At 45.1% G+C, this 17,042-nt stretch overlaps 1 protein-coding gene across 8 annotated transcripts in view; it reads right to left on the minus strand.

Moving 5' to 3' along the window:
- Positions 1-17,042, minus strand: part of bmal1a (basic helix-loop-helix ARNT like 1a) — a 56,186-nt gene that overhangs the window by 10,577 nt on the left and 28,567 nt on the right. For all 8 annotated transcript variants that reach the window (XR_013808460.1, XR_013808461.1, XM_079682897.1 and 5 more), the window contains 2 exons: positions 14,841-14,933; positions 7,050-7,167 (listed from right to left, as the gene is read on the minus strand). Coding sequence is in view for 6 of the 8 variants with exons in the window: in XM_079682897.1 (XP_079539023.1) it covers positions 7,050-7,167; positions 14,841-14,933 (211 nt within the window). In the remaining 2 variants the exon portion in view is untranslated. The remainder of the gene's footprint in view (positions 1-7,049; positions 7,168-14,840; positions 14,934-17,042) is intronic.

A 17,042-nucleotide genomic window follows, 5' to 3' on the forward strand; every position in this document is an offset into this window, starting at 1 on the left:
TTTTGTAAATTATTTTTGCCAAATTAGAAATGGGAAGCTGATATATCTCAGAAGAAAATCAAATCAACTCAAGGCAACCCATAATCTCTGCTTCACAAGATGAATCTACACTAAAAGGGTATTTGAATGAAACATGTAAATGCCTTATGATCCTTATAACATTGCTTTAAATCACAGAACAATTGACATAACACTGGACTGTGTATTCGGAACATATGGTGATACGATCGCCTTCTAGGGATGAAACCCTCTTTAATGGTCACACATGCAGAGCTCACAGCACACACAGTGACATGTGTTCTCTGCTTTTAACCCATCCTAGTACCAGGAGTCTAGTACTAGGAGCAGTGGGCAGCAAATGTACAGCGCCTGGGGAGCAATGGGAGTGAGGGGGGAAGGGGGATTTCCGGTGCCTTGCTCAAGGGCACCACGGCAGGGCAGGAGGTGAACTGGGACCTCTCCAAGTAGCAGTCCACACTCCATATTTAGGTCTGTTTGGGGACTTGAACCGGCGACCCTACGGCTCACAGTCCAAGCCCCTACTGACTGAGGTGGCAGCGGCTGTAAATGAAAGGTATTTATTTACAGTAGTTTGGTTAAACCACTAAGTCCGACGACGCCACCCCGGGAATTTCACCCAGGGAAATATGACAAGTGTTAAGTCACTAGGACACACAGGTTCAGTTACTCATGGAACAAGAGACGTGTTTCAATTGTCAAAAACAGAACAGCTTATTTTGTACAATAGTAAAAATACAATTTAAAAACAGTCACACAGGGCTAGATCCAAAGGGGGAAACTAACAATGGCAGTTGCCAAGATACATATAGTGATTCAATATGTTGTGCTGTATTTCAATACTATAAGCAAGGCGACGTATTTAATTTGTTTTAATCTATCTGTTGTAAGTAGCACTATACCATGACCAAGTTCTAAATTGACTTTAAGTTGTGAGTCAGCTTTCTCAAATCTAAAGTCTGATAGAAATCCTGATACGAAAATTGACAATTGTCTTTCCAAAATGTAAGTGTTCGTTGTTGATATTATTTGAGAGACTGTGGGCGAAATGTTGTCATTAATCAGGGTTCCTGCAGGTTTCACCAACTCAAATTTAAGACTTTAAGACTTTTTTAAGACCACTTTGAATAGAATTTAAGACCTATTTCACGGCAAGAAAGGAAAATTGCTATGAAAGAAGAAATACATACATAAAATGTATAAGAACGATGACTGAACATAACAGCATACCAGTACACTGTGTTAGCGTGTATAAAAAAAAAAGTGTCTTACATACACTTACACACAAAAAGTGTGTGGGTGTGTCTCTGTGTGTGTGTCTCTGTGTGTGTCTCTGTGTGCGCGCGCGCGTGTAGTGCTAGTATATCGTATATCTACTGGGTTTTAGTCGGCGGAAGTGACGTAATCGTGGATGAGAAGTCGGCAACTTTTGTATTAAAAGTTTAACGTTTACCCTAAATAGAGGAGAGTTCCGCTCACGCACGTCTTGTCACAAATATGAGGTTCATTAACGAATAATGAGATCATACTCTATAACAACATTAAAATATGTGAAATATACTTATATTTCAATAATAATGATTTGATTATTAAATAATAACTTAGAGTTCTTATTTATGTTGCATTTGTAGATAAACCCCAAAGAACATTTAGGATATATATAAATACTGGTCAGATATCCACCAGATCTTTTAGTGATTTGTGTCTCTCTTGGAGAAATTCAATTGCAACATCAAATACAAAAGTTAATCTGAAACAAACTCAAATACCATAATGAAATGAATCCACAAATTATGATTGTTATAACTTAAATGTTATACCTGGAAACACAAATGTAATATGCTCGTCTCTTGTCCTGGGTGGCAGATTACGTCACTTCCGCCGCCTAAAACCCAGGAGGGGATCTAGCCACTGCTGCAATAGCTAACGCTACATTAGCAAAACAAACGCTATTTTTTTTTGTTGCAAAAGGTGCAGTGGGTTGTGACACGCCGGAGGAGAGCTGTCAGTTCCTCCACTCACTGCCGCGAGAGCCGCGCTCTCATGCTGGCTGAGTTTAATTCCACTGACAGATGCGATACGAGATGTACCGTCTGTAAAGCAACTTCCTCCCTGGAGCGAGCCAGCAAATAGCAGGAAACCACACTCTCATCCCCTCTCTGTGTAGTGGCTCCAGCCTTCTCTACACAAAAATGCGAGGAGCCAGGAAATATCCGAACGGCAGACGATTGTCTGGTCTGATATTCCCTGAAATGAGAAAACGCAGGAATTTCCTGTGTTTCGGGATGATGGGTACGTGGAAGTATGCATCCTTAAGGTGGAAGTGAACCAGTCGTCCTGGTGAATACATTCCAGCACCTGTTTGATCGTCAGCATGTGGCATACTGCCAGATCGAGGATGTCTCATTCCCCCACTCTTTTTCGGGATTAGAAAAATAACGGGAGTAAAAACCCCTGATTTTCCTCCCTTTGAAGAACCCTGGAAATATCCTCTTTCAACAGGAGTTCCAGCAGCTCTGAATGGAGCGCAAGACTGTTCCTGGGATAACAGGAGTGTTTCCTGTATCCCATTGAACTGTGTGGGGGGGAGAGGCAAACTGCAGGGTGTACCCTTTGCTTGATCAGCCTGCTCATCCATCTGTCCATCAGACACACGCGCTGCCACTCTGAGAAACACTGAGCGCGGGCGCACATGCTCGAGATGTTCTGTGGTCGTCATGGCGACGAGCCACGCCAGGGAGCCTCCACACGCTGCGTTTCACTCCGGCTCTCATCATGAGGCGTGTACACGCTCAGGGGATGAATGGAGGTGTGTGCAGTGCTGTCCACACGAGGCGTTATAACGGAGCTCATGGGTTTATTATGACCGTGTGTAGGAGGCGTATCTCGGACAGAGGAATGCCGCGAACTCTGCAGGTTATTAACCGAGGTTAAAACCGGCAGGCTTCTGCAGCGAGCCCTGCTGTCTACTTAATCAACAGATTAGTGGCAGCCGGCTTAATTAGTGAGCTCTGCAGTTTAATAACCGACAGGTTAAAACCAGAAGGCTTCTGCAGCGAGCCCTGACACCGTGGCGCTGCGGGCGCTGCCGCTGGGGGCACTCGGCCTAGAATACTGCTCATTCCCCCGTTCTGGCTTCTCTGTGATGTGCTGTAATGGTCGTCATGGTGACGAGCCACGCCATTGCCCTCGCCGCCACTGCCCGTGAGGCGAAAGGGCTGCGAGGGAGCCTCCACACTCTGCGTTTCACTCCGGCTGTCATCATGAGGCGTGTACACGCTCAGGGGATGAGTGGAGGTGTGTGCAGTGCTGTCCACATGAGGCGTTATAACGGCGCTCAGGTTTATTATGACCGTGTGTAGGAGACGTATCTCGGACAGAGGAATGCCGCGAGCTCTGCAGGTTATTAACCGATAGGTTAAAACCAGCAGGCTTCTGCAGGGAGCCCTGCTGTTTACTTAATCAACAGATTAGTGGCAGCCGGCTTAATTACCGGCTCTGCTTCCTTGGAGGCTCTCGCGGAGCAGACCGGGAGCGGGGGAACCTCAATCCCCTTTGACTCGCCGCCGGGACACCCTGTCTCTGGGGTGGCGGGGGAGCGGAGACTTGGGACCAGAGGTTGCGCTTGACTTTTTTGCTGCCCGTTTTGACGGGCAGGATCGTAAAAATTCCGTCAAAATCCATTATTACCCGTCTGTACACAACTGACGGGGTGGGGGGGCCTCGTGAAATATTAGCGCCGTGTTGTGCATGCCCACTGCACCTCGCGGGAGCGCGCCACAGCTTTAAGCATAAACTCCCAGACATTTGAATGATTTGTACGGCATAGTTAGGTCTGGAAACGACATAAGGGCATAACACCGGAGCCCTGCTGCGGGGAAACTTTGGCGCTGTTCTGAGTTTCTTCTAATCCGTCAAAATGATGGACTGCTTTCACCTTCCGTCATTGTCGAAAGAATTCCGTCATAGACGGAATATATTCGGTTAATGCAGGGGTCTGCAAACTTTTTGACCAAAAGAGCCATTTTGCTCCTTTTTCCCAAAAATGTTTTTGTCTGGAGCCGCAAAACATATTTCATAGCTTGATAGCTAATAAAGTTGTATTTATTGTTATATCAGACAAAAACTACAGTTTTTTGCATTTATTAGGCTATTTATTACATTATATAAAACTGTTAACCTCTAATAATACACAGGCCTACTTTAAAATAAATTAATCACGGCACTTGGGGAGTCTTCTGCACATTTGAAGGAAAAAAATATATTATTAAAATGGGCCCACTTTGAAATAAATAAAACATATTGCTGCACCCTAAAAAGAGTTAAAGGTAGGGTAGTTAAGAATGGAGAAACCAGCTCGAGTGCGCTAGAATTTGGAAATACACAACCGGAAAAAATATGCCTCTTCCTTCAGACTTTCTTACAGAGTCCCTCCTCCAACACACACGAACGCGCATCATCAATGAGGCCACGAGATAAGTTTGTGCACAGATGGAAGGCTGACAGGCAGGTAGGCCATCCAATCATTTTAGCCGGGCCGGCTAAAATAATTGGTCGTGCTTTTTACAGCGCTACGGCTTCCAGAGATTACTTTTTGTATGTATTTATTGTCAACGCATTGAATATATTCATTGCTATCGGGACGTTAAGAGCATTCCATGGAATATAACAAAAAGTGTTTTCTGAAATAAATTACATACCCCATTGAATTATGACGGAAGATTTTCAGCTGTCTTCCTCTCCCTTGTTGTTCCTTGATACGTAAAGGCTGCAACACCGTTGACAACTTCTCTCTCTACATATCAAACATACCGGTAAACCAGCATCGTTTGCTATGAAAGCATATAACTCAGTCCACACAGAATTAAATCCTGTGTTCCTCCGGTACTTTACTTTGATTTATCCATAGTTCGCTCATTGAGCCGGGGGTCAGGTTATTCACCCTGAGGAAAAGGCGCTCGGCAGCCCGCGTGGGACCGTAGCAGGATGTGACGCATATTTTAGTTGACCTAATTAAAACCGTTTTGTTTTTTATTTATGTATCACAGTATCACCTCAGAACACAAGATACGAAACATTTTCAACCATGCAACAAAATATAAATAGTCCTACAAATACTTTTATTTTATTTCCTTCTTATTTTTGTCTAAGCTCAAGGGAGCCAGAGCAGAGGGCTTAAAGGGCCGCATGCGGCCCGAGGGCCGCAGGTTGCCGACCCCTGGGTTAACGCAACCTCTGCGTCGGACGGAACCCCTGCAGCCGCCGAAGGGCGAGTCCGACGCCGAGGCGGTTGCTGTGGCCTCCTGTCTCCGCTTGTGGCCTCATGTTGCCGGCGTGGACGCCGCGGCTGCTGCGGGCGTTGGTGCCGCTGTGGGCGCTCAGCAGGCTGGAACCAGCTGACATGCTGGCGAATGCCGTCCGCCTGTTCCGCGGCCGTCTTCATGGGTCCGAACAGCCCGTCCGGGCTGATTGGAGCGTCCAGTAGCACTTTTCTGGACGTCTCCGTAACAGACTCCTGCTGCAGCCAGAGGTGGCGCTGGATCTGTGTCACCCACGCGGAAATCCTCGCCTGGGAGACAGCGACGGACCCGCACAGAGTGAGCGCCGTGCTGGCCGCCTTGCTGGCCGCCTTGCTGATTTCCTCTGCCTCTGTGGTGGACCGCTCTACCAGTGTCACCACCGAGTTGGAGAGCAGCGCGATGTTATTCGCCGCCGCCTGAAAGGCAAACTTGTGCACCCGGTCGGCCTGGCGGGCGACATACTGGTCTCTGGGGGAGCTCAACGCCGTCATAGGGTGCCGTCCGGCGATAATGTTGGCCTGTCTTACCCCAAAAAACGCCGTCAGACTCGGCTCCAGAGAAGGGGCGGCTGGGAAACCAGCATTTGTGAACCCCTCCACCTTGGTGAGGGGAACAAATGTGGTGACCGGAGCCTTCAGGGTCCTCGGGTTCGCCGCCGCCCCCTCCTGGAACCTCCTGATGGCAGGGAAGCGTGGCCAGATCGGGTCACTCCTGACCATCTGCACCCGCGAAAAAACTCCGGTTATGTTGTCCGGAGCACACCTCTCCTGAGCTAGGGGAACGGGGAGATCTCGATGCGCCTTGCGTATGATCTCCGGCAGTTCCCCTAGGATGCCACCTATCGCCGGTAGCGCTGTGGTGACGGAGAGGGGGAAAACATGTTCGGCCGCCAAGCTAGCACCCTGCTCCGACTCTGTCTCCCCGTCCGGGGGAGAGGAGGGAGGGGAGAACCGAACGGTGAACCGTGGAGGGAGGCGGGGCAGGAGTTGTCGGACTCCTGCCCGGCACTCGGCCCCCGTCTGCGGGCTCGTAAGCCTGGCCAATCGTCCCCCTCGGCCGCAGCAGCAAGAGCGTCCGCTCTCCGCTTCCTGTCGCCCGAGGGGAGACGGGCGCAGTGTGTGCATGTTACCTGCTGGTTTAAAGCCGCGTACGCGTGCTCTGACCCCAGGCAGGATTCGCATACTGTGTGCTGGTCATAACTCAACCCAGAGCCACATGAGGGACAATCTCTCACACAATTGTTACTCATGTTTACTCTGCAATTGAAGTGTCTCTTGTGCTTCAATAACGGTGTGCTAAAGAAAAGAGGGAGCAGATTTTCGGGCCTCCTTCCTATTTATACCGGAAGGGAGCCCGAGGGTGGGTCCCACCTTGCGGGCGGGCGTGGACTACAAGTGTTCCAGTGTTGCGCGGGTGTGCAGGGGGATTACCCAATAGCGATAGCCTTAGAGGGCGAAGCCATATATGAAATAGAACGTATTTGTTACTTTGCAGCCCGGACATTTCCCCCAAAACACATTTAGACGCAATCCCAACACAGAAGTACCTTTCAAATCCCATCACTTTTAAGACCTACTAAATCATATTTAAGACCTTTCTTATTTTTTTAAGACCCCGTGGGAACCCTGTTAATAAATGATGGTTGGAGCTGTGTTAAAGGAAGTGTTAGTAACAGGACGGTCCTCTTGTATGTTAACGGCCCCACAGGAGGTGATGTGTTCGGACTCTTACTTTTAGCATCGATGAGCCGCTCTCGGGGGGCGGTGTCTGAAGAGGACAGCTGCTCTTTGACCTTGGCGATGTCCTTTGGGTGAAGGTAGTCAAACAGACTCTGACCTATCAGGTCATTCTGCAGAGAGAAGGTAAAATGTGAGAGACAGCAGGAACAGAGGGAACTAAGTGAGAGGTGAACAGAGGCAGAGAACATAAACAATACAGTCAAGGACAGACCTAAAAACATCTCCAACATCTAATTCTCTGAAGCCCATCAATTATTCTTCCATAACCGTGCATGGTTTTTTTCGGAAACTGCAAGGCAATTTAAATCTTCAATCTAAAGTTAACTGTGAGACAGAATTTCCAACTGAAGTCAGGACATTGTGATGATCTGCTGCTGGGATTTGATTATTTATACTGAAGACATTCTGCTGATTTGTGATAAACGTTTTGAATTCTTCCAAAAATGGTCAACACTATGAAATCATGAGTGTGAGAGACTGACAGAAGGATATAAAACGTTTAAAATATGAAATAGACTATAGGTCGTTCATTGCGGAGAGGCTGGGATAAATGATAATGTGAGGAAGCGCAAACACTCCCTCACTAACATGTTGGTCTTAACTATTTGTTTGTTCAGAAAGGTAGTACATGTTTTTTCAGAGTTGTCTTTATTTCAGTTAAAGTTATAAAAACAGTTTACATAGACAAACTAATAAAATGCATCTAAATTAATTTGTCAGTCTGTAAAATACACAAGCACCAAGTAATCACCATTTCCTTTGTTCAGACCTTGAGGCCATCTTGTCCCAGTGCTCAAAGGGGGAGCACGCCTCCAAAGTACTCCTTATATGTGCAGTATGAGTAGGCGGAGTCTTATACGCCATTGGTCAGGAAATGTGATTTTATGAGTGTCAATTAGGTTGAAAACTATCCGTTTTAAGCAGACCTTGTTGTTTTTGAAGGTATAATCTTTATGTTGATGCAATAATGAATTTACTTAAGCCTTTAGGGTTTTATTAAGTGTAGACAACAGTGTTTAATTTTGTATTTAACCCTTCACTCCGCTTTCGGAACCATGACCTGATTGGCCAGGTTGGAGTGGGAAGGCGGGCAGTCTCCAATAAATGTGATTGGGAAGAGAGGGGAAGGGGGCATTTTGTGTTTGTTCCTTGCTGGTGAATGCAGCACCAGGCAGGCATTTTGTGTTTTCTGTGGAATAATGTGGAAGGCTAAGAATAAAACGCCTGTACTTTTTTTGCAAGAAAACCCTCTCTCCACGTATCGTTCTTTCACCTGCACCTCACATCGTAACAATTGGTGGCAGTAGTGGGATATTTAGGTGGACGTGGAAGAGGTCGTCAGGCAAGGGCCACAGCCTTGCCAGACATGGAGGAAGAAAAAAGACGAGGGACAATGGAAGAAGAATCGCCACTTGAGGGAGCCGTGGCAGCTGAAAGGGAAGAAGATGAGGAAGAGCTGATGGTTTGCCCCAAAGTGTTTACAGCCCATACTGGGGGTGAGGAACTCTCTACAGTAAGCTTCGTGGAAGAAATTAGAGAGTTTGTGCACAGGTCTAAGCAGACTGAGGCAATACTTTTTGAACAGATTAAACAATTAAGAAGTGACATGGTTTCAAAGTCAAGGCAGGACTCAGAAGTATACTATGACCCTGTTCAACAGTATCCCTATGCAATGCGTGCTGATAATCCAAGGCTACAAGCTGAAACCTCAACACACCTGCTAAAAGCTGAGCCACATGGACAATTCAATCCACCTCAAACTAGCAGGCCTGTCTTCTTATCCGATTGGCCTGTCCAGCCTCTGCAGAATATCGATCCACCAATCCGGACAGCAAGGTCCTATGTAAGTGAGCCGAAAATACCTGACTTCAAAGAAGGTGAAGACCCAGAAAGTTTTTTTGTTCGGTTTGAACGGATGGCCAGAACATGGGGGTGGCAGCCATTTGAGTGGGCAGCCAGAGTAGTAACCTTGTTGACAGGAAGAGCTCTTGAGGCCTATGCTGGAATGGATGAGGAACAGTCAGAGTCATATGAAGCAGTTAAAGCAGCAGTGTTAATGAAGTTTAATGTGACTGAAGAGACTTACAGACAGCGGTTCCGGAGCACCATTTTGACAGTGGGAGAGACTGTAAGAGAAACCTACAACCGTATTAAGGGGCTTTACAAAAGATGGATGAGACCGAACAGCCGTACTAAGGAGGAGATTGGAGAGACTATCGTTTTGGAGCAGTACCTCCGTGTGCTTCAACCAGACGTCCGCACCTGGGTCAAGGAGCACAATCCCCAGACTGGGGAAGAAGAGGCAGATCTGGCAGAACGGTATGCAGCGGCCCACAGGGAACCTTCAAAGAAAAGAGTGACTGTTGGGAAGCCAAGGTATGGGGAGGGCAAACCTCACACTTGGCCAGCTGTTGAGAGCATGGACACTGGGGTTGGTAAGAAACCTGCATATCCAAACTTAAAAACGAACTTTATATGTTACTACTGTCAGCAACCTGGTCACAAGGCTTCATTGTGTCCATTAAGAAAGTCTAATTCGGTTGAGATGTGTTCGGTACCTCGTGCAGAAAGTGTTGACCATGCTAATGTTACTGATAGTGGAATTGTTCCACATAGACATGTAGTAGATGTCACTGTAAATGGTCAAGCAGTGAAAGCCCTAGCGGACACTGGTAGTTCACAAACCTTGGTGAAGTCCAGCTTACTTAGCAAATGCAATAACTGATTTTGATGGCAGGGTAAATATCACGTGTTCATGGTTATAAAAAAGATTACCCAACTGCAGATGTTATCATTGAGGTTGAAGGGCAAGCCTTTATGCTAACTGTTGGTGTGCTAGAGCACCTAGCTTATGACGTGATCCTTGGAGATGATTTGCCAATCTTAGACCACTTGGTACAGCAAAACTCACTAGCGTACTCCTATGTAGCTACGCGCTCTATGACTAAGTGGTTAGAACCTTTACCAGATGCAGATGATAGTTTGTGTGAAGGGGGTGATAAGCTTAAGAAAACAAGGCGACAGCGCCGTCAAGAGAAAAACAGAAATCACGATAAGGCTAAATGCCCTGAGCTTACTCTCCCTGTAACTCCCCTCATAGAGCCTTAATGGCAAATCCCAGATGACTTCAGAGAGAGTCAGGAGAATGACCCATCTCTAAAACCTCTATTTGCAAAAGCATGCAAAGTAGATGGGGAGGAAGATGCAAACACAGGGGGGCTGAAAAAATCTAATTGGGAATCCCTTCATCATAAAAGACAACATTTTGTTTTTGGCAGACATAGAGAAACCTAGGTTAGTCATTCCTAAAGAGTTTCGCCAAGTAATCCTGCATGTGGGTCATACTGTGCCATGGGCTGGGGATCTGGGGCAGGCAAAAACGTATGACCGCATTGCTCAGCGTTTCTATTGGCCAGGATTATACAAAGAGGTAATTGATTACTGTAAAACGTGCCATGAGTGTCAGGTTGTAGCTCCTATCAAACGTTCAAACAGAGCCCCTCTACAACTAGGCCTGTCGCGATAATCGATAAATTGACTTATCGTACGATAAATAAAAATGGACTCGATAACTTTTCTGAGCTCGATAAATTGCCGTTTACATAAAGATGTGACCAGCATTTTAGCCTGGAGCGCTGTGGCTACCAGGCGCGCTGTGAGGGGCGGGGCTGACACACAGCCAGGTCAGGACACTCCGCGTGCACGTGCAGCAGCGTAGCAGCCAAATTAATAATATAGCGACAAGCGGGAGACAACGTGTGACTTACTCGCGGGGAATTTAAAGTGAAATGGAATTGGTTACAAAACCTAACTACACATCTCGATTCTCCGGTGTGGCAGTATTTTGGATTCAAACCAAATCAACGAGGCGAACCTACGGACTTGAATGAGCCGGGCGGTGTGTCGCATTGGTTAAAAAAGGTAGCGACAAAAGCAGGCAATACCACGCATTTCAAACCACCTAAAACACAACCACCCGATTCCGTTTTTCCATCTGGGAGCAAACACGGCAGCTGGAGATGGAGAGCCCCCGCCCGACAATGCAAACATGTTGGTGTTCCTTGCTCGAAAACTTAGAAAAACAGATTTGGATATGGCCTGTTGAGGCATCTGGGTCTTTGACAGTGGACTGTACACTTGACTGTTGTTTTAAGGAGGTTTTTTTTGCTTGTGAGATAATGTGTGCTCATATTTATTTATTTATTTATTTATATATATATATATATATATATATATATATATATATATATATATATATATATATATATATAAATAAATAAATATATATATATGAGAGAGAGAGCTCTGTTTTCCAGCCTGAGTCTATTTAATTTATTGTTTTGGTTGTGTGTGATTTAATTAATTTATTATAATTTAATTAATTTGTCTTATTTATTATATATAATTTATATATTTTAATATTATTTCACATTTCATTTGCAATGTTGAATGTTCAATAAAAAGTTATGTTTGAAAGGATGTACTTGAATTATTATTATATATTATCATTATGTCTTAAAACGGTGCCGACAATATTATCGTTTATCGCAATAATTTCCAGAAAAATGTATCGTCCAACAAAATTAATTATCGTGACAGGCCTATCTACAACCATTACCAATAATGAGTGTACCTTATGAAAGAATAGCCATGGATGTAATTGGCCCTCTGCCAAAAAGTAGCAAGGCTCACAGGTTTGCCCTGGTTATTTGTGACTACGCCACCAGATATCCAGATGTCTATCCATTGCGTTCCATTCAGGTCAAACATATAGTGCCGTGTTTAGTAGAGCTATTCTCTAGAGTTGGCATCCCTAAAGAGATCTTAACAGATCAAGGTACAAACTTTATGTCCCATCTGATGAAGTCACTGTACTCGCAACTTGGGGTTAAAAGGGATCAGAACAACTCCATACCACCCTGAAACTGATGGTCTGGTAGAACGTTTTAATGGTACACTGAAACAATTGTTGAGAAAATGTATTGATGATACTGGCAAAGATTGGGATAAATGGTTGCCGTTCCTTTTGTTTGCAGACAGAGAAGTGCCACAGGCTTCAACTGGTTTCTCCCCTTTTGAGTTGTTATATGGCAGACAGGTCAGAGGCCCTTTGGACGTGCTGAAGGAGAACTGGGTGGCTGGTGAGGCAGTGGCAACTACAACCAACAGCATCATCTCTTACATTCTGCAGATGAGAGACAAACTGGACAGTCACAGAGAAACGGTCAAAGAATACATGCATGAAGCTCAACATAAGCAGAAGGTGTGGTACGACAAACGTGCTCGTGAAAGAGAGCTGAAAGCTGGCCAGAAAGTCTTGATACTGCTCCCTACAGGGCCAAGTAAGTTACTAGCCAAGTGGTAACCCGAAAGGCAGGCCCTGTGACCTATGAAATTCTCTGTCCTGATAAAAGAAAGTGCAAACAGTTGTTGCATGTAAACCTTTTAAAAGAATATTATGACAGGAAAAACCAGAAGGCAGGTGGAGAACATGTTCTGATGATCCAAGATGTCCAGCTGGAAGAAGAGGATGCGTTGGAAACAGAGGAGTCTGACATGGTGCCGCACAGAGAGAAGTGTAAACCCCAGGCCCCTCCGGAGCATCTGAGTTTGGATCAGGGGAATCAACTGGGTGAGCTTAAACAATCTTTCCCAGCATTGTTCTCAGAAAAACCTGGACGCACTGATGTGATAAAGCATAACATTATACTGAAGGACACTGAACATGTTCGCCTGAGGCCTTACAGAATTCCTAAAGAATGATGGAACCACTGAGGAAGGAGGTGGAGGTGATGTTGGACATGGAAGTTATTGAACCATCTAGAAGTGAGTGGTCAAATCCTATAGTGCTTGTTCCTAAGAAAAACACCACTGAACCTCGATTCTGCTCGGACATGAGGAAGCTGAACAGCATTTCCTGTTTTGATTCATACCCTATGCCGCGTATTGACAATCTACTGGAGAAGTTGGGGAAAGCTAAGTACATCACAGCTTTAGACCACTGTAAAGGTTACTGGCAAGTGACTCTTGAGCCAGCCTGCAAAGAGTATACAGCTTTTCAGATTCCAGGAATGGGTTTGTTTCATTACACTGTACTACCCTTTGGTCTTCATGGAGCGCCTGCAACCTTTCAAAGATTAATGGACATTGTTCTTAATGATTGCACCAGGTTTGCAGCAGCCTACCTAGATGATGTGGTAATCTACAGTGAATCCAGGGAAGAACATCTGCAGCATCTTAAAGCTGATACAGGAAGCCGGGCTAACCCTGAATGCCAACAAGTGTTCCTGGGCTTAAGAGGTGAAATACCTTGGATACCTGGTTGGACGTGGGCAAATACGACCACAAGTGGAGAAGGTAAAGGCCATACAGGTAATACCCAGACCCCAGACAAAGAAGCAAGTGAGGTCCTTTTTAGGCCTGGTGGGGTGGTACAGAAGGTTTGTTCCCCACTTTGCTACATTAGCTGCCCCACTTACTGATCTAACAAAAAAATCTCCCACTAAAGTTGTGTGGAATGATGAGTGTGAAAATGCCTTCCAGGCATTAAAGAGGCAGATCTGTCAAGCTCCTGTGTTGCAGAGCCCGGACTTCAAAAAACAATTTCTTGTGCAAGTTGATGCCTCTGGTGTTGGACTAGGAGCAGTGCTAGCCAAAGGAGAGCCTGGCGAAGAGAATCCTATACTGTTCGTGACTAAGAAACTGTTTGACCGGGAAAAAAAGTACTCTACGGTGGAAAAAGAGTGACTGGCTATAAAGTGGGCTATAGATTCATTGAAGTATTACCTTCTTGAAAGAGAGTTTGTGTTACAGACAAACCACAGACCTTTGAAGTGGATGCAATCTAAGCAGCATCAGAATGCAAGGATTCTACGTTGGTGCCTAGCCCTCCAGCCATACCAGTTCACCATACAGTATTTTCCCGGTAAGAACAATCTTATAGCTGAATATCTTTCTCGTTTGCCTGACCTGTGCAAGCCAGAGGGGGAGGAGGTGTGAAATGTGAGGAAGCGCACACACTCCCTTACTAACATGTTGGTCTTAACTATTTGTTTGTTAAGAAAGGTAGTACATGTTTTTTCAGAGTTGTCTTTATTTCAGTTAAAGTTATAAAAACAGTTTACATAGACAAACTAATAAAATGCATCTAAATTAATTTGTCAGTCTGTAAAATACACAAGCACCAAGTAATCACCATTTCCTTTGTTCAGACCTTGAGGCCATCTTGTCCCAGTGCTCAAAGGGGGAGCACGCCTCCAAAGTACTCCTTATATGTGCAGTATGAGTAGGCGGAGTCTTATACGCCATTGGTCAGGAAATGTGATTTTATGAGTGTCAATTAGGTTGAAAACTATCCGTTTTAAGCAGACCTTGTTGTTTTTGAAGGTATAATCTTTATGTTGATGCAATAATGAATTTACTTAAGCCTTTAGGGTTTTATTAAGTGTAGACAACAGTGTTTAATTTTGTATTTAACCCTTCACTCCGCTTTCGGAACCATGACCTGATTGGCCAGGTTGGAGTGGGAAGGCGGGCAGTCTCCAATAAATGTGATTGGGAAGAGAGGGGAAGGGGGCATTTTGTGTTTGTTCCTTGCTGGTGAATGCAGCACCAGGCAGGCATTTTGTGTTTTCTGTGGAATAATGTGGAAGGCTAAGAATAAAACGCCTGTAATTTTTGCAAGAAAACCCTCTCTCCACGTATCGTTTTTTCACCTGCACCTCAGATCGTAACAGATAATAAATAATAGTAAACAGCAGCACATTAACATGAGTCAGCGTACCTGGCTGTAGTTGAGAATCTTGAAGACGGACTCAGAAACAAAGAGGATCTTCCCGCGGTCACACCCAACCACAAACAGGAAACCATCAGCAGCCTTGTGTCAAACACAGAGAACACTGGGATCAATGTGGGGAGTCTCACAAATACATCTTCCTTGTTAAAGAAAGTCACTCCTAACCCTTTTGTCATCTTCCCATGGGCACACCCCACATACTCAGCTCTGTTGCTCATCCCACAAATGCTTGTTCCTCACACAAGTGGCACCATTGGAAAGGTAAGAAAACAGGCTTTCCAATGGTATAAGATGTATTGCCAAAAAGCATTGTTACAACATATAAATCATCTACCAAACACAAATTGCCTTAAGTTTAGTATAAATAATCCCCCAAATGTGTCTTTATTCCTTTGTATTACCACAAGTTTTACTCTTCTCTTTGAAATGGATGGTCACTAAGAACACATTTAACCAAAATCAAACCTCATTTCTGATTTAAAAAAGGAACAATATATATAATCGGACCATATAATCCAAAATTCGATTCACAGGTAGCAAATAAGTTTGACTCGGACAAGATACGTCTCAGGGTAGTTTGTTTGACTCTTTACTTCGACAAAAGGTATCAAATACAAACACATATTTTTCTCAGGTCAAACACTATGTTGCTCTGTGCTTCCTTCTCCTTTTCACACCCCACAATCACCAGAAGCTGCCGTCTGCTATAACGTAATCACAAACAGCTGCGGTCGTCTGTGCAGTCAATTTCACACGGCTGATTCAAATAAATGATATAATAGCACTAACAACAAAGGATTATAATATTTAAATATATCAAACTATACATTTTAACATATGGCTCCTACATTTCCGGCCCCTAATTGGCCAGGTGGGGAGCATACCAATTACTCAAATAAACTTAAATAGGACCATATCATCTAAACATAATTAAGCAACTTTAAGAACTTATATTCTTCTTTTACTGGAAGTCCGTTTTTGTTTTCGTGGGGGGGGCCATCACACTGCTTCGAGAAGTAGACAGAGCTTAGTGATCGGTCTCACTAAGACACTGGTCTTGGTCTTCACGCTGACGCTGCGTACAGCGCCTTTGGCGTCTGACATAGTCTTAAGGACTCTTCCCATCACCCACGAATTACGAGGGGCTGAGTCATCCACAATTAAGACGATGTCTCCTGGCTGGAAGTTTCTCCTTGGTGTGGTCCACTTCTGGCGCTCTTGTAGGAGAGGTAGGTATTCCCGTGTCCATCTTGACCAGAACAGGTCAGCCAGATATTGTGATTGTTTCCATCTGCGTCGTGAATACACATCCTCCTTCCTGAACGACCCCGGGGGCACGCTTGATTTAGATTTGAGTAACAACAAGTGGATTGGTGTGAGTGCCTCAAGGTCACTGGGGTCATCAGAAGTCTTTGTGATTGGGCGATTGTTGATAATGGACTCCACCTCACATAGCACGGTCTGAAGGCCCTCATCATCAATGGCTTGCTGCTTGAGCACTGAATTAAGAATGTTCCTAAAAGTTGTCTTTCCCACACTCCTCCGTGGTGGGAAGCACCTGGGGGTTGAAGATCCACTTGACTCCTTTTTGTAACATTGCATTGTGTATTTTGGACCGATTCAGCTCTTCAATGGCTTCACGTAGCTCTCTTTCTGCTCCAACAAAATTGGTGCCGTTATCAGATCGTATCCTCGCCACCTGTCCTCTTCTGCCGATAAAGCGGAGCAGAGCATTGATGCAAGAATCGGTATCAAGAGAGTAAGCCACCTCGATATGCACTGCTCTGATTGCCAGACAAGTGAAGATCACGCCGTACCGTTTCACCAGGCTGCGTCCCCGCTTAATTTCAAAGGGTCCGAAGTAGTCTACTCCAACGTTGGTAAAGGGGGGTTCATCTGGCAATACACGATCTTTGGGCAGGTCGGCCATTTTCTGCTGTCCAGCCTTGGCATGTAGTCTCCTGCACACTGTACAATCAGTTATGATCCTTCTTACTGCTGCGTTAGCCTTTGGAATCCAGTACTTTTGCCTTAACTTTGAGAGTGTATGATTCCTGCCTCCATGTCCAACTTCTCTGTGGATGTGTTGCAAAAGAAGAGTAGCGACACGTTGGTTCTTAGAGAGGATGAGGGGGCACTTAGCCTCTTCTGGCATAACTGTCCACATACTGTTAATCACAACATCTTATT

The sequence above is a fragment of the Notothenia rossii genome (assembly GCF_949606895.1).
Source record: "Notothenia rossii genome assembly, chromosome: 5".
Classification (NCBI taxonomy): Eukaryota; Metazoa; Chordata; class Actinopteri; order Perciformes; family Nototheniidae; genus Notothenia; species Notothenia rossii.